General features: G+C 39.5%; 1 protein-coding gene across 39 annotated transcripts in view; it reads right to left on the bottom strand.

Moving 5' to 3' along the window:
* The window catches only part of Clasp2 (cytoplasmic linker associated protein 2), a 170,668-nt gene that overhangs the window by 28,622 nt on the left and 115,146 nt on the right, over positions 1 to 26,900 (bottom strand). For 10 of the 39 annotated variants that reach the window (XM_040740093.1, XM_040740095.1, XM_040740097.1 and 7 more), the window contains 9 exons: positions 23,637 to 23,699; positions 22,670 to 22,776; positions 20,311 to 20,334; positions 18,771 to 19,015; positions 16,952 to 17,015; positions 9,789 to 9,791; positions 4,463 to 4,626; positions 2,033 to 2,111; positions 1,850 to 1,900 (listed from right to left, as the gene is read on the bottom strand). In XM_040740093.1, the coding sequence (XP_040596027.1) occupies positions 1,850 to 1,900; positions 2,033 to 2,111; positions 4,463 to 4,626; positions 9,789 to 9,791; positions 16,952 to 17,015; positions 18,771 to 19,015; positions 20,311 to 20,334; positions 22,670 to 22,776; positions 23,637 to 23,699 (800 nt within the window). The remainder of the gene's footprint in view (positions 1 to 1,849; positions 1,901 to 2,032; positions 2,112 to 4,462; positions 4,627 to 9,788; positions 9,792 to 16,951; positions 17,016 to 18,770; positions 19,016 to 20,310; positions 20,335 to 22,669; positions 22,777 to 23,636; positions 23,700 to 26,900) is intronic. The other 29 variants (XM_040740098.1, XM_040740124.1, XM_013117022.3 and 26 more) reach the window with 13 other exon arrangements.

The following is a 26,900-nucleotide window of genomic DNA, read 5'->3' as shown; positions in this document are numbered from 1 at the left end:
ACATGTATGTGTGCAGGTCTGTGTGTGTATGCCAAGTATAAGTAGGTGTCAGAGGAGGCCAATGAACCCCCTAGATTGGAGTTGCAAGCATTTGTGAGCAGCCTGATTTGGATGCTGGGAGCCAAGCTGTAAGTGCTGAGCCATCTCTTCAGCATCCCTACCTACCTCTGGATAAGCTCTTTATATTTAATCCTGTTCCCCTCCTACAAGCTGTTCTTACTTGGGTATGAAATATGACACCAACACTCTTATTTCTGTTGTCCAAACTGCAACAAAGAGGTCTCCTTCTGGCTTTGCAACTGACTGCACTTAGATTTACATCAGACACAGAAGAGCAGCTTTGGTCCCACAGGGAGCTCCTTTTAATTCATCTGTGTCCCACATCCCTGCTTCCTTCACTTGTCTTTCATTTTAGGTCTTGAGAGACTTTACTCTTCCCACACATCACCTCTCTCTTTTGGGGTTTGTGAGCCATGGCTTCATAGCTTAGACTAACCTAGAACCCTCTGGGTAGTCATGCTGACAAATCACTGCTTACTGACCTGCCTCAGCATCTCATGTGGTGGGATCAGAGGTCTACACCACTACACGTGACTCATGTTTCTGAAGATGGCTTCTGGCTTCATTTGTACAGGCATACTAAATATCTTCACTTATAGCTTCAACAGCTGCTACGTATCTACCATATAACTACATCGTCTCCTATATTATCATTTAGTTTACCAAGTACTGTAAGTGATAATGATAAAAAATGCAAAGTTTTCTATTTCTCAGGAATGTCTTCGCTCTACTATGAGCTACAATGTGCGCCAATATGGAATAAATCCTTCTTCTGTAGGTAAGTTTTTAAAATGAAACAGAGAGGCCCCTTTTCACTGAGTGGTTCTGAGAAAATGACATTCCAGTGTGTGTAACTGTGATTCTGAGGCACAACTGGATTCCAAGACATAAAGGGAAAAATCAATCCTGGGTGGTAAGACATTCATTTGTGCAGACCAGAGCAGAAGCTACAAGGCGTGTATGAGCAGTATGCTTCTTACTTCTCTGACCTTATTCTCAGTGGCTACAGCTCAGGAAAAGCAAGCACTCCACCAATAAGCTGTATCCCAGACACAACCATTTCATTTCTTATGTTAAACCTAATCATTTTAAATCACAGATCAGAATCTATCTACTTTTCATACACCTGGAAAATGTGTCCAAATGGAGATGAGGAAGTTAGTCTTGTTTCAGAAATTTCACACTGCAAAAAGTTATTTCAGATAGGGAGAATGAACTGAGATTAAACTTAAAGTATCATTTCTGGTTTTTTTTTTTTTTTTTTTTGGTTTTTCGAGACAAGGTTTCTCTGTGGCTTTGGAGGCTGTCCTGGAACTCACTCTGTAGACCAGGCTGGCCTCGAACTCAGAGATCCACCTGCCTCTGCCTCCCGAGTGCTGGGATTAAAGGCGTGTGCCACCAACGCCCGGCTAAAAGTTTCATTTCTTTACTAAAATAAGCACCTAGACAATGCTATGTTTGCCCCAAATACTTAATAAGATTCTAAAAACTACAACTAAAAAAATATTGGGAAATCACAAACATACAATTAAATACCATTTTACAAGGTAACTCTGCATTACCAGCTTAGGGTTAGACAGCCATACTTTGTGATGCTTTTACAATTTACACAGAGAGCTTTTGCAAAGAGAGGTCAAGCCTCTGGAGAACAGTTGAAGTCGAGTACATGCATGCATAAAAGGCTCAGGAAGGTGCGTAGTTAAATACAGACGCATAAGACATCATCCCAAATAGTGCAGAGAGTTATGAAGAGAAATAATGCAGGCTAAAATAAAAACAAAAGAAAAACCTTTGAGCTCCAAAAAGAGTGAAGCTGGTCCCGGATTGCTGGCTTGACTGTCTGAAAGTTTACAAAAATAAAACCCACTGATTGAGCAGCTTCTTGTGTGACAAAAAACACAAATATTACCATAACTTTATTATTAAATACTACAATTCCTTGTAATAGTTTCAGAAGAAATCAAATTTTTACCTTCAAGCTTGGTGTTTGGGTCTGGTCAACTGTAAATCTCATTAGGATATTAAATTGGAGATCATTTGGAAAAGATTCTCTGAAAAAAGAACAAAGAAAAGACAAAGTTAAAAAACAAAATAAGTGGGGCTGGAGAGAGAATGCAGTGGTTAGGAGCACTGGCTGCTCTTCCAGAGGACCTGAGTTCAATTCCTGGCACCTGTAAAGAGATCTGGTGTCCTCTTCTGGCATGTAGTTCAGGCCTACATGCAGGCAGAACACTGTATACATAATAGATAAATAAATCTTTTTTAAAAAGTAACCAACGTCCCCAAAATTAAGTTGACACGCATATATTTTAACAAATTCCAGAGTAAACGAAATTTAGTACCCAAATATCATGCCACCCAAAATACGTATGAATTAATAGGCAAAATGGTACAGTCTATGAAGCACAGTACAAGAATAAAGGCATTTGAACTTATAGCCAGTAAAGGATTAAGAAACAAAGCTAGATAAGTGTATCCTGTTTGTCTCACTATGTATTTAATCAGGAAAATGTAATCAGTAAAGATTCAAACTTCTGTCCCTGAAGAGACAACTCTGGTTAAAAGCACACAGACTGCTCTTACAGCAGAACTGAGCTTGGTTCCCAGTACCTACATGGGCAGCTCACAACTATCTCTTACCCCAGCTCCACAGGACCTGATGTCCTCTTCTGGTCTCCTCATTTCAACTGAGAGTGGTGACATACATCTTTAATCTCAATGCTCAGGAGGCAGAGGTGAGCAGAACTCTGAATATGAGGCCAGCCTGGTCTACATAGTGAGTTCCAGGGCAGCCAGAGCTACATACTGAGACCCTGTCTCAAAAAAAAAAAAAAAAAAAAAGAAAGAAAGAAAGAAAGAAAAGAAAGGAAAAGAAAACACCACCCCAAAAAATCTGAATTCCAGATTTCAATTTATATGGGTGTATGAAATAAGTCACTTCAACAGTAAGATCAAGAAGATAGAAACCTACCATTGGTTTAAAGCATTCTGCAAGGAGACTATTTAATGGCATGATAAAATATTGTTTAAAACAGGAATAGCTTCTAATTTCACGTAAGATCATACTAACCTTCAATTCAATTTACACATACATTTACAGTTGTTTTTACCAAAAGGTCAAGACATGATTGTACATTAAAAACTTTTCTTTAGTTGGTCATGGTGGCACATGCCCTTAGTCCCAACACTTGAGAGACAGAGGCAGGTGAATTCTGAGTTCAAGGCCAGTAGGGTCTACACAGAGTTCTAGGACAGCCAGGACTACACAGAGAAACCCTGTCTCCAAACAAACAAATAGCCCCTAACCAACAAACTAACCCACACAAACACCCCCTTTTCATTTGTATTTATTTATTTGTGTGTGTATCTGGGAATGTGTGTGTTATGGTACACTTGTGAGAGTTGGCTCTCTTCCTGTGGGTTGAAGGATCAGACTCTGGTTGTAGGTCTTGATAGCCAAGTGCCTTTATCCCAAGCACCATTGATCCTTATTGTATCTTTCGAGATAAGCTTTAATTATATTTCATAGACTGCCTTAATCTCATGAACTCAAACAATCCTCCTGCCTCAGTATCCCAATAAATGAGACTACAATTGCATGCCACTGTACCAGGCTCTCGTTACATCTTTTTGCTTTGTCTTCTCTCTCTCTCCCCCCCCCTCTCTCTCTCTCGGTTTCTCTCTCTCTCTCTCTCTCGGTTTCTCTCTCTCTCTCTCTCTCGGTCTCTCTCTCTCGGTCTCTCTCTCTCGGTCTCTCTCTCTCGGTCTCTCTCTCGGTCTCTCTCGGTCTCTCTCTCTCTCTCTCTCTCTCTCTCTCTCTCTCTCTCTCTCTCTCTCTCTCTCTCTCTCTTTTCTTATAAGGACCACTCTTTGTAGCTCAAGGTGGTTTTCAACTCCTGATCCTTCTGTCTTCAACATGCTGGGATTATAGATGAGTGGCACTATGCCTGCCCCCATATATATGTTTAAACACATATATTTTATTTTTATTTTTGAGACTGGGTCTCACTACATAGCTATTAGTTCTGGCTGTCCTGGAACTCATTTAATAGACCAGAAGGGCTTCAAACTCAGAGATCTGCCTCCTTTTGCCTTTCAAGTGCTGGGATTAAAGACATGCACCATCAGGCTCAGCTCTGGAGCTGTATCTTTATTATTGTTTGTGACAGGTTCCTGTAGCCAAAGCTGGCCTTACACTCATTATATAGCCGAAGATTACCTTGAATTCTTGATCACCCTAACTCTACCTCCCAAGTTCTGGGATTACATGCATGCACTACCATGCTAGTTTAGTTATATTTTACTTCAAGTACTCAAACCAGTAGTAATAAAACTTTAATACAGGGATTAAATATTTGTAATTATCAAAAGGTAAACTTGAAATACATGCAGAAAATATTACCTTGTAACATCAAGGGCTTTCTGAACTTTTGCCTGAACAGACCCAAGCAAATCAGCACCCATTTTTTTCAGCAGCTGTGTCAGGAGCACAAACAACCAATCTTGAAGGTCATCTTTGTGGACTTGTATGAAATCTACTAGAGTCTCCAAAAACATGCTGAACACCTGTAGTTGATAAAGGGGAGAAGTGGGAAGAACAAAGAGGAGACATTGACCTCTACGCTCAATGCAAAACAGAAACAGATGGGGAAAGAGGAATCTGAGGCACAGCGATTGGCAGCCAAGCGGGGAGGAAAAAAAATCTCTCTTGCTTTTCACTGGACTCTGTGACACAAGAGTGCACCTGCGCTGCTATCCAACTTCTGCAGAAGTTTACAATTAGCTATCCCATGCAGCAGCACTTGGTAAAGAAACTGCCCATAATGGCTGGCACACCTAATGTTATCAGCGATGCCAAAGCTTAAGTTAGTTAAACTGAGACTCATTTCCTAAGAAATGGAGGAGGTGCTGTGTGGTTTTTCAAGGACACTCAGTATTTAAAAGAATACTGGGTGAATTAGAAAATTATTGAATTTATAGTCACCATACTACAATAATGTGCTGATTAAAAAAGCCTCAGGTTTCACAGAATGATAAATTTCATAAACTTTTTGGTATAAGATTTATTATTTATTAAAACTGCCCCAAAAGTAATTTTTAATTGCTTATAGTAACTAAAAGCATCTCTAATAAAAATAATTGAGAATAAATGTATTTAAAATTTAAATTTTTAAAAGTTCTTGTGTTGGTAGGATTTATGTATTTATTCATTTAAAATTTTTGGGACAGAGTTTGTCTCTATAGTCCTGGCTGTCCTGGAACTCACTATGTAGAACAGGTTGGGCTCAAACTCAAGAGATACCCTGCCTCTGCCTCCCAAATGCTGGGATTAATGGTGTGTGCCTCCACGTCCAGTTTATGTTGGTAAGTTTTATGCTTGGCTCCAATATTTTATATACAGGAGTATGAAAATCTGTATAATGTGAAAACATATCTTAAGGGAAAGAGAAACTAGTGTGTGATGTCTCATTAAAATATTTTGGAAAGTGACTCTTGATAAGGTTTTGTTTATTTGTAAGAAATCAATATTATGCTAAAAGATCAATATCTAAGTAAACAGAAAATATTCTTAAGAGTCACAGCCATGCTATACTAAGACACATCACAATCAGAACAGGTGGATAAAAAATCATGCTATTTTTATTTATTTGTTCTTTATGTGTATATATGCCATGTGCACACCTGATGCCATAGAAGCAGAGGATATCAGATCTGGATATGGAGTTATGATGGCTGTGAGCTGCCTGATGTAGGTGATGGGAATGGAACCACGTTCTCTTGAAGGGCAGCCTGTGCTCTTGACTGCTGAGCTCTCTTGCCAGCCACAGTCCTCTTTGTTAATTTGAGATGCATCTCTTGTTGCCCAGGTTGGCTTTGAACTTTTTATGTGTTGGAAGATGGTCTGCAAGATACTCTGGACATCAGGTTGCTGGGATTACAGGTGTGCAGCACCTCCACACCTAGTTTATGTGGTGCTGGGGACTGAGCCAAGCGCTCTGTGCACTTTACTAACCGAGCTTCAGCTCCTGCTCCATTTACAAAAATCTTCTACAATCTTAAAGGCAACTTTACTAATTTGAAATTGTTTCATTTTCAGTATTTCTGGAATGTCCTTTATGCAGTTCTGATGAACTCTAGTTTTTGCCACTTTATTAGCAATGAAAGTTTCCTCTACTTAGAATTAAAACTAAGATTTAACATTTGAAACTTTGTTATAAAGAAAAACAATCCACCTTAGTCATTTTCTTAAGATGGTGTGTATTTGTGAAAGCAGCAACTATGACCACTTGGAGCTCTCCAGTGCTCTCTGCTCTCCAGTGGTACCTACTCATTTATAATGCAGATCCTTGTAATTCCCACTAAACTAAATGCCCAAAACTTGGTTTCAAAGCTGGCTGAGTACTTTGCTTAAATTCTTTTGGGCTTTCTCCTCTGGGCCTAGAAGATTGTGAAAAGAGTTTTGTTACACCTAGTCTGTGACAACTGCTTGTGTCTAACCTGGCACCCAGTCTTCCTGGTCACCTGACTACTCTGTCTGGCAGCACACCAGAGCTGGTTTCATCTCCCTCAACATGCCACATGTTATAGAATCGGGGTTGCTGGGAGGTGACTGAATTTTTAAAGTGGGCTGTGAGCTTACTGGTCACTTGAAATCAGCCATAGTAGCATTATAGAAACCAACTCCTGTCTGCCTCTCCTCTCTCCCCTCTCCCCTCTCCCCTCTCCCCTCTCCCCTCTCCCCTCTCCCCTCTCCCCTCTCCCCTCTCCCCTCTCCCTCTCCCTCTCCCTCTCCCTCTCCCTCTCTCTCTCTCTCTCTCTCTCTCTCTCTCTCTTCTGTCCAGAGCTTCTTTACTTGTTGCCAACTATTTCTTTTTGAGTCACTTTTACTCTCGTTTCAACTGTTTCCTAGCCTGTTTTCATAAGAAAACCTGTCCTGAAAATCTTAAGCCATTTGGAAAGCCAGTGTGTCAATGGTTGGTTGTTTGGGCTTTAGGTGTGCTGTAGCCACACTATTTCTACATAGTTTCACTTGTCACTGCCTTTCCTGGGAATCTGACTTTCTCTACACTTCATGTTCTAATGAGCCTCCCTAAAGAGACATGGTTTTACTCCTTTCTACAGCCAGTCCAGCTGAGCAGTATCTTGTTCTTGAGATGTCTCTGCTACCTGACTCCCTACCTGGCCCTCTGCTTAAACTGCAGTGTAGTGCTTTTTCTTAAGTTCAGTATGATTGGGTTTTCTCTAAGTTGAAGCTGCTTTCTTCAATGTCTCCTCTTTTCTTCTTTCTTGTCAGGAATTTTCCTATTGTATCCCAATGCCTTCACATTTATAGCAGCGAGGCCTCTTTCACTAAGGCCCAGTCTCTCAGGAACAGCTTTCTTTGGCCTTCTCAAAGTCGGCTTACCCACTGATGTAAGTACAAAGCCCTTTCAACTTCAGGTCTGACCTTACTCATTTCCTGTATACTAGGATCACCAAGTCATTTCTGTAACAGGCCAGATAATAAACGTCTGAGACTCTATCGGCTATGTCTACACAGCCCTGCCACCGTACCATGGCCACAGACATAAAATTAGTATAACTGTATTTCAAAACACCTGTATTTCCCAAATCAGACCTTGGGCAGATTTAGCCTCCAGGCTATGTTTTTTCAACTCATGCTTCTTTCCTACAGACCATCGCTGGAATGTCAATTTGACAGAAATTAAATCCTTACATATTCCCAGTTAGCAAGAATCCTCAACCCTTAGTTCTGGTCTGGGAGCATCTGGTAACATGAACGTTGTCTTCCCTTTCATACATATTTCATAAAACTCTCATTTTCTTACAATTCCCTTATCTCCCACTCCTTACATACAGCATGTGAGCCTCCAAAAATTTATCAAGAAGCTGCCTGGGCCACTTTAGAGCATAGTCACTCATTTTTCCCACCTGAAACTTTTTCTTACATGTTTGCTTGAGACAGGGCCCTACTGCATTGCCTTGGCTGGCTTGGAATTCACTAAGTAGACGAGGTTGGCCTTGAACTCACAGAGATCCATTTGCTTTTGCACTGGGATTAAAGGCATGCGCCATCCTCTATTTGGAACTTGTAATGTGACTAGCTATGCATTATAATAATTAAACTTTTCTCAAATCATATTATCACTCTACCTAGAATATTTATGTGTTATTTATTTATTTTTGGTTTTTCGAGACAGGGTTTCTCTGTAGCTTTGGAGACTGTCCTGGAACTTGCTCTATCGACCAGGCTGATCTTGAACTCACAGAGATCCACTTGCCTCAGCATCCCGAGTGCTGGGATTAAAGGCATACGCCACCAACACCCAGCTTATTTTTGAGATAGAGTCTCACCATGTATTATTCCAGGATGACTTTGAACTCACGATAATCTTGACTCAGCCTATTTAGTGTTGGGATGACAGACAGGTGTTACTAGGCCCACCCCAAGGTTCTGTCATTTGATGTATGTTCACATGAGTACACATGTATATACGTATATTTCAAGGCCAGAGGTCAACTTTGGGTGCCATTTTTTTTAGGTGTTGCCCACTTTACTTTTGAGACAGATTCTTTGGCCCGGAACCTACCAAACAGGCTAGACTATCTAGCCAGGAGACCTGCCTGCCTCTGTTTCTTTGGCACTAAGACTGTAACTGTGCATCACCAGACTCAGCTTTTTAAGAGAGTGGGTTCTGGGACCGAACTCAGGTTCTTATACATGCACAGCAAGCATTTACCAACTGAGCTAACTCTCTAGCCCCAAGAAGAGATCTTATTATGTAGCCCAGGATAGCCTCAACTTAATGGAAATCTTCCTGATTCAATATAATTGCATAGTCTATACTTCCATTTCACCTAAGATTATAACTGTTCTTTTCTTCCAGAGACTTCCCTGAATGTCTCAGAGAGGAAGTTTTCCTAGTTAGGTAAAATGTTAAGTAGCATAATTAAAATGCAGAGACATAGAGGCCACTGCATATAGAACTGTATTACTTGAAAACACGTATTACATTCCATCACTGGCAATAGTGGCCAAATGTATGCATATACTCATACATATATGCATAATCACAGCCCTAATATGTTGGAAACAATACGCAACCTTTCCCAAAGGATTTCTGTACCACAGAGGATTCATTTCAGAAGTCAATCAATACTTTCTCCTTTCCTCACCCACAAGTAAAGGAGAAATGTATATTAATATAATGCAAAGAATATAAATTGTATTTCACAAGTTGAAGCTTAGAAGTAGTGATTTATAACCACTGCTTATTTTTACAGAATGGTATTAATAGACTATTAAAGAATACATGGGGGGTGGTAAGGTAGCATTATATATATATTTTTTTAAATAAATCTGAAGCTTGGTAATTATTTTAAACCTCCAATGAATGAATTTGATATTTCACAACTGCAATTATTTAGGAAAGAATCAAATATTGGCCTATTACAATTGAGGCAGCCTCTTATATAAGCCTGTTTTATTTTAGGTGTGCCAGCCATCAAATTTGAAACAGAAGAACATAATCAAATTAGAACAATTAGTAGATTAAAAAGCACATCTGCAAACAGAATGACAGTTTGCGTAACTGCTAATAGCATGTCGTGGATTGCAAAGGGTCCAACACTGCATGAACTCTTCAGGAGAGAAAAACAGAGAAAACGGGTTAATTCCACAATCATGCAGTAAAGTTAGCTTTTCAACAAATATTGAACCAACTTACTCTCTATTGAGAGTTCCAACACAGGGGACAGCATGCAAAAAGGAAAAAAGAAAAAAAGAAAAACACACAAATTAGTCGCCATCAATGCAAAGTTCCTGTATGGAAGAAAAGAAAAAACACTAAAGAAAATAAAAGTGACAAATGTTTTCAAAGTTTTATGAAATAACTCAAAATAGTTTTAAAAACAAGAGTTAAATGAACAACATAGGAGAAGAACACATGATTTCTCTGTATGTCTCATTTACTTCCCTGTTAAGGAAATTTAAGAAAAAGTCTTTCTTTGTGCTCCCTAAAATTTTTATCTGTCTGTCTGTCTGTCTGTCTGTCTGTCTGTCTGTCTGTCTGTCTATCTATCAACAAGGTCTCACTATGTAGCCTTGAATTTCCTGGAGCTCAACTATGTAGATCAGGCTGGCATTGAACTCATAGACCATTACAAATACTTTCATTGTTGTACAGTCCACTATCCCTAGAGCTTAACTTTTAGAAAAAAAAAAAAAAAGATGAACAGAACCTCATTTCTATTTATCAACAGTGTCAACATTTGGTTCCAAACCACAGTGTCTAGAATTCTTTCCCCATCTTCTCCCCCTTCACAAGTTAGATGATTTCTGTGAAGTTTTGAACAATAATTATTATATGCAAGTAAAGACAAGTATTTCTATCACACTTCACATTCCATGGGTAAGATGTGTTACCATCACCTGCTCCAAAGACTACCTAATCTGACCAGAATATCTGAGAAGCTACCTGATCTGACCAGAATGCTTGACAGAAGACAGTCAACTAGTACAGCAGTTATAGGGTGTTTTCTATAGCGGTCTAAGGCTCAAAGGCCCAATTCATGGCACACATCCCATTGAAGATGGCACTTTCCAAAGAGTTCCATTATAGCTAAATGCTGAAATCACACAGTTAACTTTTAGTACATGCTACCACTTATATCAGGGAGCTGGGTGTCAGGGACATAAGGTGGGTCTACAACAATAAACATAAAAACTTGGGGTGAAGAGTGGTTGACCAAGAGGACCTGAGCGCTGATCCCAAGCACTCACGTGACAAGCTGGATGTGGTCTTGCATGCAACTGTAATCCCAATGCTGTGGGGAATGGGGGCAGGACAATCTTCAGGGCTTGTCAGCTACCAGACAAGCTGAGATATACAAACTCAAAATTTAGGAAGAGGCTCTGCCTTAAAGAAATAAGGTATAGATAGATAGATAGATAGATGGATGGATGGATGGATGGATGGATAGATAGATCGATCAGGATACCAGATATCTTCCATGGGCATCTATGCATATACACAGGCATATGAACTTGCACACAAGCAAACACAGAGACACATATACACACCTGTACACAAGCAAACATACACACACAAAGATATATGCATAAACCACACATATAAACCCTCCACTCATACATAAATAAAACTGGGAAAGCAGTCTCTAAAAGCACTTATTTTAAAAAAATTACATTTTGTTCTAAAATTTCTAAGAACCATACAAGAGATCTATTCTAAAAATTTTGATTTTAACTGAATCACCATCAAAATAAACTTTTTGATAATAGTTGAATGCTATTATAAGCTGCTGTACAGATTAATAAGCTAAGGCACACATTGTTAACAAGCACTGCATATAGAATAAAGACCACTATCTATACTTGATAGTACCATGTTGTAAAGTTCTTTTGTAAAACTATCAAAAAGTCTTTAATACACTTGGTGCCTTATGGTCTAAGTTCTTGTCTCATATCTATCTATCTATCTATCTATCTATCTATCTATCTATCTATCTTATGTTAGATCACTTATTCTCATACTGTACAGGTAGCTCTCTATATTTCAGATTCCATGACCTGAGGACTGAAAATATTTCAGGGAAGAAGTTGCCCTTGTTCTTCATACTCAGTTTTTCTTTAATCACCCTTAACTAAGAAGATCTTAGTATCTGCAGAAGGTCCTGGAACCAACCCATGATAGATGCTGGGGGAATGATACATGAAGTAAAGTTAACTTATCAAACCATAGAAAGACATTAAATGATCTCCACTTGCAAACTGCACTTGCCACATTATCTGAGTCCCAGGAAAAGTCATGGATCCACTCCAATTGCACTAAGAAAGGAGTCCTTCCTAGCCCTTCTTGTTCTGGGATGGCTTATAGCATATTAGAGCATGCCTGACATTTTGGAAGGTCCAAATCCTTTTGTCTAAACATATTAAGGGAAATGTTCTGAGAGCTGAAATCAGTGGTCCTAGCTAGAAAACTATGGGCTGTTGCTTACAACCTTGTTCTTGAAGAGTCCTCTTTCTGCTGGAGTCAACAAATGGTCTCAATCAAGTCACTAGACAAAAGCAAGAACAACCTTCACTTTCAAAGCAGTTAGGTACCCTTTAATGTTCACAGACTGAGTGAAACACTGATTCAAATCTAAAATTACACTGGGCAACTCGCCATCCATATCCTGATACATGGTATCCCCTAAGCATCTTTGTAGGGTTTTACACAATTTCAACCCTGTGATCCTGCAAAACAATTGAGTTATAGGTAAGGCATTCCAATCCAGAATGGCCACCTAACCCAGGCTTGAGGGAGAGGCATCATTTATGCAGAGCCCTAAGGATGCAGTTTGGGAAAGAGAACTCTCAAATGGCACATTTCAAGCTATAAAGGGAAGAAAGAAAGATTCAGGCTAAGGAGATGTGATGGTTAATCTATGTTGCCAACTGGCTACATGGAATTAACTAAAACCCAAGCAGCTGGGCACACTTGTGGGGGATTTTCTTGACTGGATTATTTGAGGTCAGAAGACTTGTCCTAAGTCTGGGCCACACCTCCTGGTAGCAGCCGATATAAATGGATATGGCAGGAAGAAGCTTTTGCTTTTTGCCTGCCTGTCCTCACTTTCCCTGCTGCTGAGATTTTCCTTCACTGGCATGGAACATAATTCTTCAGGATCCAACACAGCCCAAAAACAAGCTGAGACATCCAGCCTGAAGGACTGAACAACTACTGATGCTCAGCCTTTTTGTCCGTGACCACCACTGATGGACTAGCTGGCCACAGTCTGTAAGTCTTTTATAATCCCCTTTTAATATAGAACCATTCTATCAGTTCTGCTCCTCTGGAGAACCCAGACTAATACAGGGAATATAAACAAAAATATCAGACTTTGCTTGGACATTTTTAAAGGGTTTTAAGATGGTTGCAGATATTGTAGCAGATAATTTAAGTATAGGAGGGGTGCGTGAGTGCAATTGGTAAAAAGAATACCTTGAAGTAGCAATGAGAATGGCGAGATGTTCAGAGGCAGACTCAAAAGGAGTAGTGTTTTTACAGAATGCAAATTCCTAAGTTGAGTAGTTAAATGGTGGAAGTGTAATACAATGTGATCAAGAAGAACAAGAGGAAGAAGGGTAAGGCTGAGGACAAAGTCAGGCAGCCCTCTATATCTCAGGATTCTTCATCTGTGCTCTAACCATCCACATGCTGAAAATATTTGGGAAAAACCTTGCATCTATAACCGCAATTTCCTCTATAATTTTCTAAATCATACAATTTCACAACCAGTTACAATGTATTTACATTAGGTATTACATGGTGGCCCACACCTTAAATCTCAATACCCAAGAAGCAGAGGCAGGAGGAATTCTGTGAGTTCTGAGTTCGTTTGGACAGCTTGATTTATATAGAAGTTTCAGATTAGCTAGCCTACATAGGAAGACAGACACGTGCAAATCAAATAATAAAAATACAAATAGAGTATAAAATGAAGATCTAGGTATAACATTCTACCAAGCAACATCAGTGAAACAGGCAGAAATAGTATGAGAACAAGAGTAAAAGAAGTGGGCACAGCCTACACAATCCCACTGCCAGAGACTCTGGGAAACGGGAAGGACCCTAAGAGAGATATGCATGCTTCCCAGAGAAGGTGGAATGAAGCAAGATCTCCTGAGCAGATTAGGAGCATGGGGGGGGGGCAGGAAATAGAGAGGGGAGAGGAGGTCATGGGGGAGCAGGAAGGTTGAGTTGGGAGAATAGAGGAGAGCAGGATGAGAGATACCGTAATAGAGGGAGTCATTTTAGGTTTGAGGGGAGATCTGGCACTAGTGAGATTTCCAGAGATCTACAAGATGACACCAACTGGTAAACTAAGCAACAGTGGAGAGACTACCTTAAATGCCCATCCCTGATGGTGAGTTTATCGACTATCTTATATGCCATCCTAGAACCTCCATCCAGTGACAGGCAGAAGCAGAGGCAGACACCCACAGCTAAACACTGAACTGAACTCCTGGAACCTAGTGACAGAGAGGGAGGAATGATGAGCAAAGGGGTCAAGACTGGGATGGTGAAACCAGAGAAACAGCTGAGCTGAACAAGGGGGAGATCTTGGACCCCAGACTGATGGCTGAGAGGCCAGCATGGGACTAATCTAAACACCCTGAATGTGGGTGTCAGTGAGGAGGCCTAGGCAATCTATGGGGCCTTGGGTAGTAGATCAGTATTTATCCCTGGCATGCAAATAGACTTTGTGTGCCTGTCCCACAATGAGGGATGTTCTCTCAATCTGGGCACCTGGGGGAGGGCCTAGACCCTGCCCTGAACGAAATGACAGACTCTGGAGATCCTCCATGGAGGGCCTCACCCTCCCTGGGGAATGGAATGGGGACTGAGTGGGGGCCTGGGGAGCTGGTGGGGGGGGTAGGTGAGGAGGGGAGGGAGCTGGGACTGACATGTGAAACAAGTTTGTTTCTCATTTAAATATATATGTAAAGAAATTATGTTAACATAATAAAATCTATAAAGAGTAATTGAGCAAACCTTGAAAACAAAAAAGAAGTGGGCACAAGGGAGTGAGGGATTCAGCACAGAAGAAAACACCATTTTTCGTATCTTACCCACATTCATTAAATGATAAAAAAAAAAGTACCTCAAAATACAAAGTAGATTCAAATTGAAGTTGAATAACACAAACATTTAGGAAATGGTCTTTCTTTGGCTTATATTGTCAACTGAAATGATCAAAATTTAATGTTTACACTGTATAGAGACATTTCCATTAAGGTAAGCACTACAGGAGGCAGTATGGTAGCAACAGCAATATAGAATGGAGTTGTGGTTTGAATAAGAATGGCGAGCATAGGCTCATCTATCAGGGAGTGGATCTCTTTGAAAGAATTAGAAGGACTAGGAGGTGTGGCCCTGTTGGAGGAAGTGTGTCACTGAGGGTGGGCTTAGAGGTGTCAAAGACCCATACCAGGCTTCCCCCAGTGGGAATGATGACAGTGTGGAGAAAATGTCCACTGAAGCTTTCTCCCTCTAAATGCTTATGGTCTAAGATAGCACCCCTACCAGAGATTGCTTCTACCAAGGATCAGCTAAATCTGACACCTTGTTCAGCTGTATACTATAAACGCTGCCTCCCTGTTCACTGTATGCAATGACCCTATCTCCCTGTTCAGCTGTATACAATAAACACCCTGAGTTTTCAGGGCAGCTTCTCCATCTGAGAGTCAGCTAACCTGGTCCTAACTTTCCTGTATTTTTGTCTATCTGCTATTTCTTCATTTCCTTGTCACCACTAGTCTCTGTTCTGATATCCAAGCCATGCAAGGATGTAGCACATTTACAATGGTGTGTGTTAGGGAAGCCAACATTTCACAGTGCATACAACGACTTTATATACTTCATTAAATAGATATATTTGAGATGGGGGTCTCATGTAGCTTAGGCTGGCCTCAAATTTGCTATGAAATGGTGATCTTTCTGCCTTCATTTCCCAAGTGCTAGGATTATACGTATATGTCCCCAAGCCCAGGTCTAAATATACTTGATGATATTAAAAAGTGAAAATACTCAGAAAATTTTATGTATTTTTTTCAATGTATGGAGAGTTTCTTTTATGGTTATTTTATGTTTTTGTTAAGAGCAAATTTTCTACAATATTTTTCTTTCAAGGTAAAAATAGTTACATTGATGCTGTAATTATCACAGAAGAAATCTGAAATGAAATATTAGAAATGTTTGCAACTTATCCCAATTACATCCTTTACAAACAGCAAAATGTTTTGTTGTATATGCATGTGTGCACACACAAACATATATGTGCATGAACACGTATGGGTATGAGCATGTATATGGAGGCCAGAGGGACCATTCATCTATTTATTGAGATAACGTCTCTCACTGGCAGGCCTGGCACCCACCACACACACTAGGCTGACTGGCCAGTTAGCCACAGGGATCTTCCTGGATCCACCTTACTATTCCAGTGTTGAGATCACAAGAGTGTACTACCACAGTTGACACTTTTCCCCCTTTCCTCTTTGTTTCTTCCCACACTGCCCCACTGTCAGACAGGCTTTGGAGCCCGTCCTGCTGTCCTGGAACTTGATCTATGGACCAGTCTAGCCTCAATCCAACTGCCTCTGCTTCCCGAGTGTGGGGATTAAAGGTGTACACCATCACTGCCTGACTCCTTTTCTTTCTTTCTTCTTCTTTTTTTAATTTTTTTTTATTACTTTCATGTGTGTTTGAGCGTGTGCATGTGCGTGTGTGCCAAGGCCGATTGTGAACCAAATGATGTGGACACTGGGAACTGAACCTGGGTCATCTACAGGAGAGCAAGCACTCTTAACCACTTAGCCGTCTTTCTAGCCACACAGCTGACATTTTAGTAGTTTAAAAGTTTGTTGGTTTTTCAAGACAGGGTTTCTCTGTGTAACAGTCATAGCTGTCCTGAAACTCACTCTGCAGACCAGTCTGGCATCAAACTCAGAGATCAGCAGGCCTTTACCTCCCAAGTGCTGGGATTAAAGGTGTATACCACCACCACCAGGCCTCACAGCTAACATTTTTAAAACCTTTGTTTCTAGTGGTAAAAATCCAGATCCTACCAAGCAACCATCCAGCCTGCACTGCATTCTGAGTCTAAATCGTAAGAGTTGAGATTGTAACTGCATCCCCTCAATCTTCCTTTGGAGAAGCTTGAATGAATGGATAAAAAGAACAATTTCTAAAGTGTGCATGATATGAAACAACAGAAATTATGTTTGAAAAAATTACTACTGATGGCTTACAGTTTGCTTCTATTACTTTACTACTTTTTTGATACACATAGGAATAAATAATCATTAAATACTACAACATACCTTGCCATGAGGATCAGCAAACATTCTTGTGAAAATTTCACATAATCTTTTCAGTTCCACTCGACTGCCCAAAAAAGAAAAAGAAAAATGAAGAAAAAAAGCTGATTAATATCTTGTTATAGGGTGAAGTCATTATTTTAAAAGAAGCCTACAAATAATTAAATTTACTAATAATGACAACACAAATGTCATACAAATTATTCTTCAAAATTGAGAACTGTGTGGATTTGCCAGGCCAGGGTGAATGTAAAGTTGTGAAAGTAGTGACAGCTCTGCTGCAGTCCACACTGCTTATGAGAATGGCAATGACAATGAGGGGAAGAACCACACTTTATCAGCAGAATGTGTAAGGAAACAAACTGTATATAGGGACCCACACAGGAATTTTATTAAATGCCCCAGTGTTTTCTTAAGTTCCACCTTTTTCCAAACTGCCCATTCTCTTTTCCATTTAAAATGACATGTTGCACCTAATACTCTTGAAATTATGATTAAATGCACTGAGTCATACATGATGTGTAATATGTGTACCTGAAAATATATTAGGTAGTACAAAACCAAACACATATATTTCTAATACATCTTAACATGTATAAACAGAAAGTATATAAAATACCAATATTATTGCTATCAAGTGAGAAAACAGATTTCTACATTTGTACCACACTAACACCTATCAATGATCCAAGTCTGGTTTTTTTTGGAGCCAGTGTCTCCCTGGCTGGCCTTGAACTCACTATGTAGAACAAACTGGTCTTAAGTGCAGAGATGAAAATTGCCTCTGCCTTCTAGAGTACAGGACTGAAGACATGTGCCAACATACCTAATCTGAAGTTGGGTACTTAAGAGTTAACTATATAGGCTTAAAACATCACATCAACAAGGACAATGAAAGATGTAAGAATGAAGCAAACTAAACCAGTAATTGAATTACACTAAGTCAGGCATGGTGGCTCATGTCTCTAACCCAGCACTTGGGAGACAGGAGGAGCTCTGTAAGTTCTAGGCCAGCTTGGCCTACAGAATGAGTCCCAAAGCAGCCAGAACTTTTATACAAAGAAACCCTGTTTTGAAAAACAAACAAACAAAAAAAGTGTTTTATTACTCTATAATCATACCTTTTTTATATTGAATTCCAAATTACTAACAAATTGGTTGCTTTGAATAAAAAGGTGTTTTTGTTTTTGTTTTGTTTTCTCTAGACAGGGTTTCTCTGTGTAGCCCTAGCTGTCCTGAAACTCACTCAGTAGACCAGGTTGGCGGCAGAGATCTCCTGACACTGCCTCTTGAGTGCTGGGATTAGAGGTGTGTGACACAATGCCTGACTACAAAGGTGTTTGTTTTTAAAATCTCTCTGGGTGGTGCATTTCCATGTGTGTGACTGTGAGCTTACTGTGGAGGTCCTCTGCTGTGGGTCTTGCCTTCCACTTGCTTGAGACAGGGCCTCTTGTTTTGCTGCCATGCACACCAGATAGCTGCACCGTGAGTTCGCAGCTACCCTCCTGTCTCTACCTTCCATTTTTCCAAAGGAGCACTGGAATTAGAGTGTTCTACCGTGTCCAGTTTTCCATGGTTCCAGCAATCCTGTACTCACCCTCACTCTTGCACTATACTCAGTAGTTATCTTGTAAACCTGAAAGTTTTGCTTTAAAACAATTCACTAGCTACAGCAAGAAAATTACAGCTGTTTTAGTTATGATACTGATGGCCCTAAAAGAGTACAGCTTGAGAAAACCTTTAACAGAGCTTCTGACACGTTTCACAAAATCAAGTCAAAAGGTGCTAGCCTGCTTGAAAAGCATTTCATGATACTTCTCACCTTAGCGTTCTCTGATTTTTTAACAAGCTCTGCAGACCCAGGAGGCCTTCTTTCCTCTCTGACCAATTGGAGCTAGCACACCTGTTGAGGACTTCAGCTACGTCTTCTGTCTGCCTCATGTAGGTAGGAATACTGCCATTTCGAGAGCTATAGGAGCGCTCTGAACATGCACTAGAAGCATCGCTGTTGGCATCATCGTCTGAGTGCATTCCGTATGATTCATATCTTCTTCGAGCAGGTTTTTTCTGTTACATATCAAGAACTACATTAGCACAAATTACAAATCTATGGGTGTTTCATAGTGTTTACTCAACATAAAAGGACTGATTTCTGTCTTACATCAGTGAAAGGCATGCTGCTAACCATTGTAAAGTAAATGTCAACATTTAGTTTTTGTTCAGGAGGACTTTAGAAGTTAGTAGGACATGAACTATTTAACTATGAGGGTAGTACAGGAGAAGGTGACTACACACAAGCTCAGTCATGTCAAGTGGGAGATGCTCAAGAATACAAGCTTTCTCCTTAGAATGAAAAAAAATGTAAATAGAAACTGTACTAGAAATAGGGGTTGACAATAAGAAAATAGTACCTTTTGAGAGGAGTAAAACCATGATTCCCCTATGTAAAATACCATGCTCTTTCCTGTATATATATAATATATATAAATACCCATATATATGTATATATTATATATATAAATACACACACACACACACACACACACACACACACACACACACACACACACACACATCTTCTTTTCTATCTCTCTTGTCATTCCTGCTGGCTTTGTTCTAACCTTTATACTTTCAGACAGGTAAAATGCAAAGATGGTGAGAATCACTAATGTTTTTGGGAAGCAAGATGCATATGTGTCCCTAGAGTTTTCCCAATGTAATCTATGTCATGTAGCTTCTTCTATATGAGGAAGCAATTGAGGTTCCTTTAATTTCTTGACCATAAGGTTTATAATTTATATAACTGCCTATTATGCCTTTCATATTAAAAGTGGCATCAGGTAGAATAAACTAATCATCTGAGATTTTCCTGGAGAAACTGGAAACAAATATACATACTTTGATACTTGGGATTTATTTGGCTGGAGAAAAGAGGAGCTACTGCCATGAAACATACTAAATGTGGCAGTAATTCAAAATTTCCAAACACCTACAAATGCTGTAGTCTAAAATCTTAAAGATACACTATCTGAAGATAAATAATCAAATGGTTTTACAAAGCTGCTGTCATTACTAACTCAATTTAGAATGACAATGTTTATTCAGGTGGGCTCCAGGACGAGTTCTATTAGACTCCAGTATAAATGACTCATCTCATACATGAGAAAAGTGGCACCTCCCTAACACACTATGCTCACTCAGTATCCCCCACAGATAATCACAGTGACAGAATAACACATGGACACCTAAGGCTTTTATTACTTTCACTTTAATTTTTTATAGATGGATATTATCTGTTAAGCTGATGAAGCAGAAAAAAAGTTATGATATCATAAGATGTCAGAAAATAGTGATATCTATACCTTAGTCCGTATGTCTCCTAAGAGCTGAGAGCAGTCAATTTTTAAAGAGAGAAATTGAAAATAATGAAGAACATTTTGCTAAACACCACAGTGAACTTGGCATTAACAATGCCCATGACCAGAAATATTGTTTTACGACATATAGATACCAAATAACTGATTATTGTCAGGTTTTATCTTTAATCTTGTCAGCATCCTTTAATTAAAAAAGAAATACCTAAGCTACAAAAACATTTCCACCAACAGTTTCCCAAAGAAACTCAAAGTATTCTTACTATTTATAGCCATTTTGCCATTTCAACTTAAGACTTTATTTCCCCAGGTACAAATTTGGTTTAGTGGTTGAAAATTTTCCATGGGATAGTTACATCTGTGCTATGAAAACAATGAAAATAGAATACTATGACTACAATTCAGATTTAAGATTTTGTGGTTAATACCTTCAATGGTAGCATACACCTTTAATCCCAGCACTCACAAAGCAGGTGAATCTCTGTGAGTTTAAGGTTAGCCTGGTCTATATAGTGAGTTCCAGGCCAGCTAGAACCACACATTGAGACCTTGTCTCACGAAACAAAACAAAGCAAAATGAGCTGGAGAGATGACTCAGGGATTAAGAGCACTGGCTGCTCTTCAAGAGGACTTGGGTTCAATTGCCAGCTTCTACATGGAAGCTCATAACCATCTGTAACTCCAGTTTCAGGGGCTCTGATGCCTCTTCTGACCTCCACAGGCACCAGGAATGCAGATGGTGCAAAGACATGTATTCAGGCAACACACACACACTTTAAGACAATTTCCATATAACTTGAAGCTATCATCTTTCTTGCTTGCATAAATAGCAACTCAAGAATAACCTAACCAATCCCTAGAACTATGCAAGCGAAAGTTAAATGGCAAATCAGTAAACTTAAAGAATAAAAACAATAATCAAAAGCAAGCTGGAAACATGATTTGGGAAACAGAATGAGGCACAATAAAAACTTAAAACACCTGACTGATAAAATGCCATAAAAAAATGTGGTCAAACACTCCACATTCAGAAGAACAGCCTCTAAGTATATTAAAAACTAGCAACTGAGGTAAAGAAAGAATGTCAACACTGTCGCTATTGTTATACATTATCATATGTGATGATATGCAATAAATCACAGATATTACCAATGAATATTTTTAAAAAGTGTCTTTCGCCGGGCATTGGTGGCACACGCCTTTAATCCCAGCACTCGGGAGGCAGAGGCAGGCAGATCTCTGTGAGTTCGAGGCCAGGCTGGTCCGACAGCCTCCAAAACAATACAGAGAAACCCTGTCTCAAAAAAGAAAAAAAAAAGTGTCTTTCACATCTACAGCCAAATTTTTTCCTACAATATTGGTCTTTTTTTTTAAAGCTTCTAAATTTCAAAACAAAGCTGAGGGCACAGGGTACTGTGCTACTTGGATGGAACACCAAACACAAGGGTGGGGCCTTCCACAAGTTACAGGTAGAAATTCAGCATGAACAAGGCTGAGTTCCATGCCAGTACCAAGCCTCATGCCCACAAAGAGAAAATGAATAAGCCCTTTGAAACAGAGGGCTCCTATCATCACTTGAGTGCCCTTGTCTCAGTGCTAAGAACTGAGCCCAAGGCTGTGTGCATGCTACGCTAGCTGCCTACCACTCAGCTATACCCGATTGCACTGACTGGGGAAGGTAACCAAGTAAACTCTACCCAGTATTTCCAGTCCTCATAATTGTACACAAGAACAGTGTATATACATATGTGTACAGACATATGGTACACAGCATTCTTCCTACAACTACCCCAATCCTGCAGTGCTTTGAATCCTCAGTTTTTAATATGTGGAGCAAAAAGAATCACTAACATTTTACATAATAATCAATCCAGGCATGGTGATACATGCCTTTAATCCTAACATTCAGGAGGTCAAGGCAGGTGGAGCTCTGTGACTTCAAGGCCAGCAGGGTCTACATTGAGAGCTCCAGGACAGCCATAGTGAAACCTTGTCTCAAAAACAAAACAAACATGTACAAACTCAAGGTGAAGATAACCTTGAAATTACATATATAACTGTACGGATCCATTTGCCATAAGTCAATATGCTATAGTGCATTACACATGATACAATTATTATTAAAAACATCAAGATGTTTGTTCGTGACACCCAGTTAAGATTACCAGGTCTGAATATTGTAAATATTGATCATTAATGTACTACTCTGATACTTATACTGCTTACATTTTGTCTTCTTAGGTTTAATCTAGAATGTCTCATCCCTTTTCTTGCACAGGGTAAGGTTCTCTCACACACTGGCTTTGAATAGAAACATCTACAAGGACAGGAGAAAGAAGAAAAGTACCAAGGCATCAGCTACCGCTTCCTCCACATCGGAACCTGTGTTTAGAACTCGCATGGCACTGACGGAGGATGACAATCGGCTTGACTGGCTGATCCCATATCCCGGACCTAATTCACCAGAAAAAGGAAAACAGCTTTCAGACAGTCACAAATGTAATAGTGCAAGGGGCTGGGGAGTGGGATTCAACTCTTATTAAGGGGGAAGGAAAAAAAACCAATGGGACAAAGCATTTTAAAAGCAATACTGTATTTTTCTGGGCACAGTAAAAGGGAAAAAGCAATCCAAATTATTGACAAACGAGAAGAAAATTTAAAGAACCACTGTTTACTTGGTAGAACAGGGAGATGAAGGCCCTGCCAATTCAGGCAAGGCTCTCCAGTGAAGCAAGCTGTACAGTAACTGACCCAGAGCTGCTATGAGATCACACCAGCAACGCACCACAAGAAAAGGCTCTAAGTATAACCTCTCCTCCAGGACAATGGTTTCATTCTTTAGATAAAACAGACTGTTCAAAAGCCATTAAGTGACTACTATGTGCCCAATGGTCTGACACGTATAAACAAACCAGAGATGAATTCTCACCCACCCACCAACTGCTTTGTATACCTCTGTTTACAATTAAAACACTTCATCCACCATTTTGGTTTTTTTTTTTTTAACACACATATATAAAGATGAAGTACATAACTGAGAACATAAAATAATTCTATATTTAGAAATGATGCAAGTTGTACCAAAAAAAGAAAGCACAAACAAAAAACAATGCCCATCTGCCAGTTAGAAAAATGCTAAGGTTGCTAAAGGAAGGATAGTTACTTGGGGGGAAAACACAAGCAATTTATTCTCTAAAATATTAAATTTAAATAATGCAAATCAACTTTAAAATAAATACTATGTGAAGAAAACAGAAAAGGACAAGGTCTGAGATGCATGTAGAGATGACAGTGAAAATGTACTCATCCTTCACCTGAGGCCCCACACACATCGGGGGCGTAGAGGGCACCAGTGGATCTGGAATGGAGTCTGGAGGCTGGAATAACAGGACCATACAAACCTCATCTATCACCACAGAAACAAGGGTAGTGGCAGCACTACTGTCAGGCAAGGAGAGTCAGTCAACAGTGGTGTTACTCTCTATATTTAATGATCAGAGTATCGCCACGTGTGGCAACTGAATGTTAACTACCATCGCAAGATCAACCCTGACACAAATACAAATTACACCTAAGTGGACAGACATAGGCAGGCCTGTAGGAGACAAAAAAGGCAAGTATTCAAATGGAGGGAAATGTCGAAAGTACAAGCATGAAAACAAAACAAAAACAAACACTTGTAATAAAAAAAAAACCACTATGGTAACTAATAATAATCTTATCTCCTTTACTCTCAGCACCCAGTGAGAGCTATTATTTCAATTTTATAGGTGTGAATTTTTGTGTCCTTCTGTTCATATATAAAACCCTGACCCCTCGTGCTAAAAGGTAGGTGGTGCCTCTAAGATGCAATCTGGTCGGGAGACTCCAGAGAGCCAAGCAGTTCTTTCCCCAGAGGACCCCATCACAAGATCCACAAGTCAGGGTCCCTCAGCAGACAATGGATGGTGCCTTCATCGTGGACAGCTTAGCCTCCAGAACTGTGAGAATAAACCCTGATCACTTAATAGTACCAAGTCTATAGCATGTTATAGCAGCCTGGGCAGACTAAGAGAGATGGGGAATTAGAGCACAGAGGCTGACTATGTGATGAAAATCACACCACTAAGTGCTATAACTCAGTATCTATATTATTCAAAAATCATTTACTTCATTTATGTTAATGTACATCTTATTCACAACAGTCCACAGACAATTAGTTCTTCTGTATTTGGCAATGGTCTATTGAAAAATGGAAGCTTGAACATCAAAAAAGTATAAATAACCTAATAAAGCCCCTTAAAATCTGTAATGAATCCCCCCAAATATCACTCTACAACCTAAACTTAACATACTTTGCATTTTCGACCTCTGTTCAGATTGTGACAGCACATGAATCTGATCCTTGTCTTACACCCAGAAATACATACTACATAAATGGATTTTAATGAAAAGCACAGCCTTCACTTTAAGTTCATCCTCCTCAGCTTTCTTAGCAAGAGCTGTTAACTATTTTTTAATAACAGGAATCACCTTTGCCTCTCCTACAGGATGGCTGTCATAAACAGTAAATCCATCAAAGAGACTGAGGATCAGACAGAGAATGGTGCACAAATAGCTAAGTACTGAAAGCTAGAACTAATAAGCCAGTAGATAACTTTACTACCTAGTTTTAAATTATGTAAGGGAACAGTCTAAAATGATGAGGAAAGATTTGAGCCATGATTTGGAAATGCTTCATGACTGAAAATCTTTGAACATCTCAGAAGTCAACAGTCCCTTTGGTCCAAGACAGTAAGTATGCAGGATCACAAATATGTCCACAGTTTATGTAAGTAAGAGGCATGAAGCATGTGGCTACAATATAGAACACATTTTCTGCCAAATGGAAACAGAAGGGGTAAGTTCCAGAGAAGTGCAACTTTGCTCAGCTTTGACTTCCTGTGTTTTCAAACCTTTACGCTGACTTTGTGATATGGAGACTGTGTGACAAGGTACAGAATCCATGTGTGTGATATGGAGACTGTGTGACAACGTACAGAATCCATGTGTGTGATATGGGGACTGTGTGACAAGGTACAGAATCCATGTGTGATATGGAGACTGTGTGACAAGCTATAGAATCCATGTGTTGACTGTAAATATTAGAAGTCACAGAGGACAAGAGACTCTATCAAGTCAGGATGAATAGCAGTGACGACAGGGCACAGAAGATGGGAATGGTGAGGACAGCATACCCTTTGGATTGCTATCCCTGTGAAACGAACAGGACTAATCAGCCTCCGGGATGCTGGAATTCAGCATAGGCTACCACACAGGTTGCTGTTCAGTATTTTTATGCAAATAATGGAATTACAGAAGCATTCCTGAAAACTGACTAGGGATTGAAAAGAAATCTTCTAGCAAAGTTGATTAAAAGGTTTTAGCATCTTTATCCCAAATGAAAGTTTATTGAGAATCAGGAAATAGCTGCCTGTGGCAATAAATCTAAGTAATTTGTCAAATAAAAGCTTTGAAATGAATCTAGAATATTAATGGCCGAGCTAGGTATGTTGGCATAATCTTGTAACTCATAGACTCAGAAAGTTAAGGTAGGACGATCACATGTTCAAAGTTAGCCTTGGCTACATAGCTAGCTTAAGGCCAGCCTGAGCTATATAAGGTAGTATCTCTCTCTCTCTCTCTCTCTCTCCTTCCTTTCTTGGTTTCTTTCTCTTCCTGCCTCCTCCCTCCATGTGTAGTTTCCTGATATTTTATTTAATTTTACATGTATGGATGTTGGCCTGCATATGTGCCTGCGCACCATGTGTGTACCTGGTACCCTTGCTGGCCAGAAAAAGATGCTGGACCCCCTAGAACTGGAGTTAAAGACAGTGTGAGTCACCATGTAAGTTCTAGGAGATGAACCTGGATCCTCTGGAGGAGTAGCCAGTACCCTAACCTCTGTCCATCTCTCCAGCCCTATGCTTAGCTCCCCCCCCAATTTTTTTTAAATAAAGTACTTAGTTATACATTTCCTGCAATCTTAAATTATTGTACAAATTTAAAATGAACAGAAACACATTTGGTTTCTTATGGACACATTTCCTATCAGTATAGTATTAGCATTGTATAAATGCATATACTATAAAGTCTGTTTTTAGGGTAAGGCGAGGGAGGAAAAGAACAGCCATAGCATAGTGATGGAAGGGAGGATGGCCATCGTTAACTGAATGCTTGCTTTGGGTTCCAGATTTGTCTTTCAAGGATTTTGTTACTGTATTCAAACTTCCAAACAGTCCTAATTTCTAAATATACACTATCATTCTTATTTTACAGAAAAGGAGATCCAGGCATGAAAAGGGTACAGAGAAAATTTTTAAACATTCTCAAAGCAAGATATTCTGCTTTACCAGTTATCCTGGAAACACTAAGGCCTTAAAAAACAATATTTTTATAATGGTGGCAAATATAGTATAATCAAAATTACAAGACAAAAAATAATCAGAAATAAGTTTCATTTCAGTGACATGGCCTTAGCTACATGGTGAATAACTATAAAATAAAATGTCCATTCTTCCCTGTGATGAGGAATTCACGTCACTTTGGAGTTTTCTTTC

The sequence above is a fragment of the Mesocricetus auratus genome, unplaced genomic scaffold (genome assembly GCF_017639785.1).
Source record: "Mesocricetus auratus isolate SY011 unplaced genomic scaffold, BCM_Maur_2.0 Super-Scaffold_100691, whole genome shotgun sequence".
Classification (NCBI taxonomy): Eukaryota; Metazoa; Chordata; class Mammalia; order Rodentia; family Cricetidae; genus Mesocricetus; species Mesocricetus auratus.
This window is presented reverse-complemented; position numbering and strand designations above follow the sequence as displayed.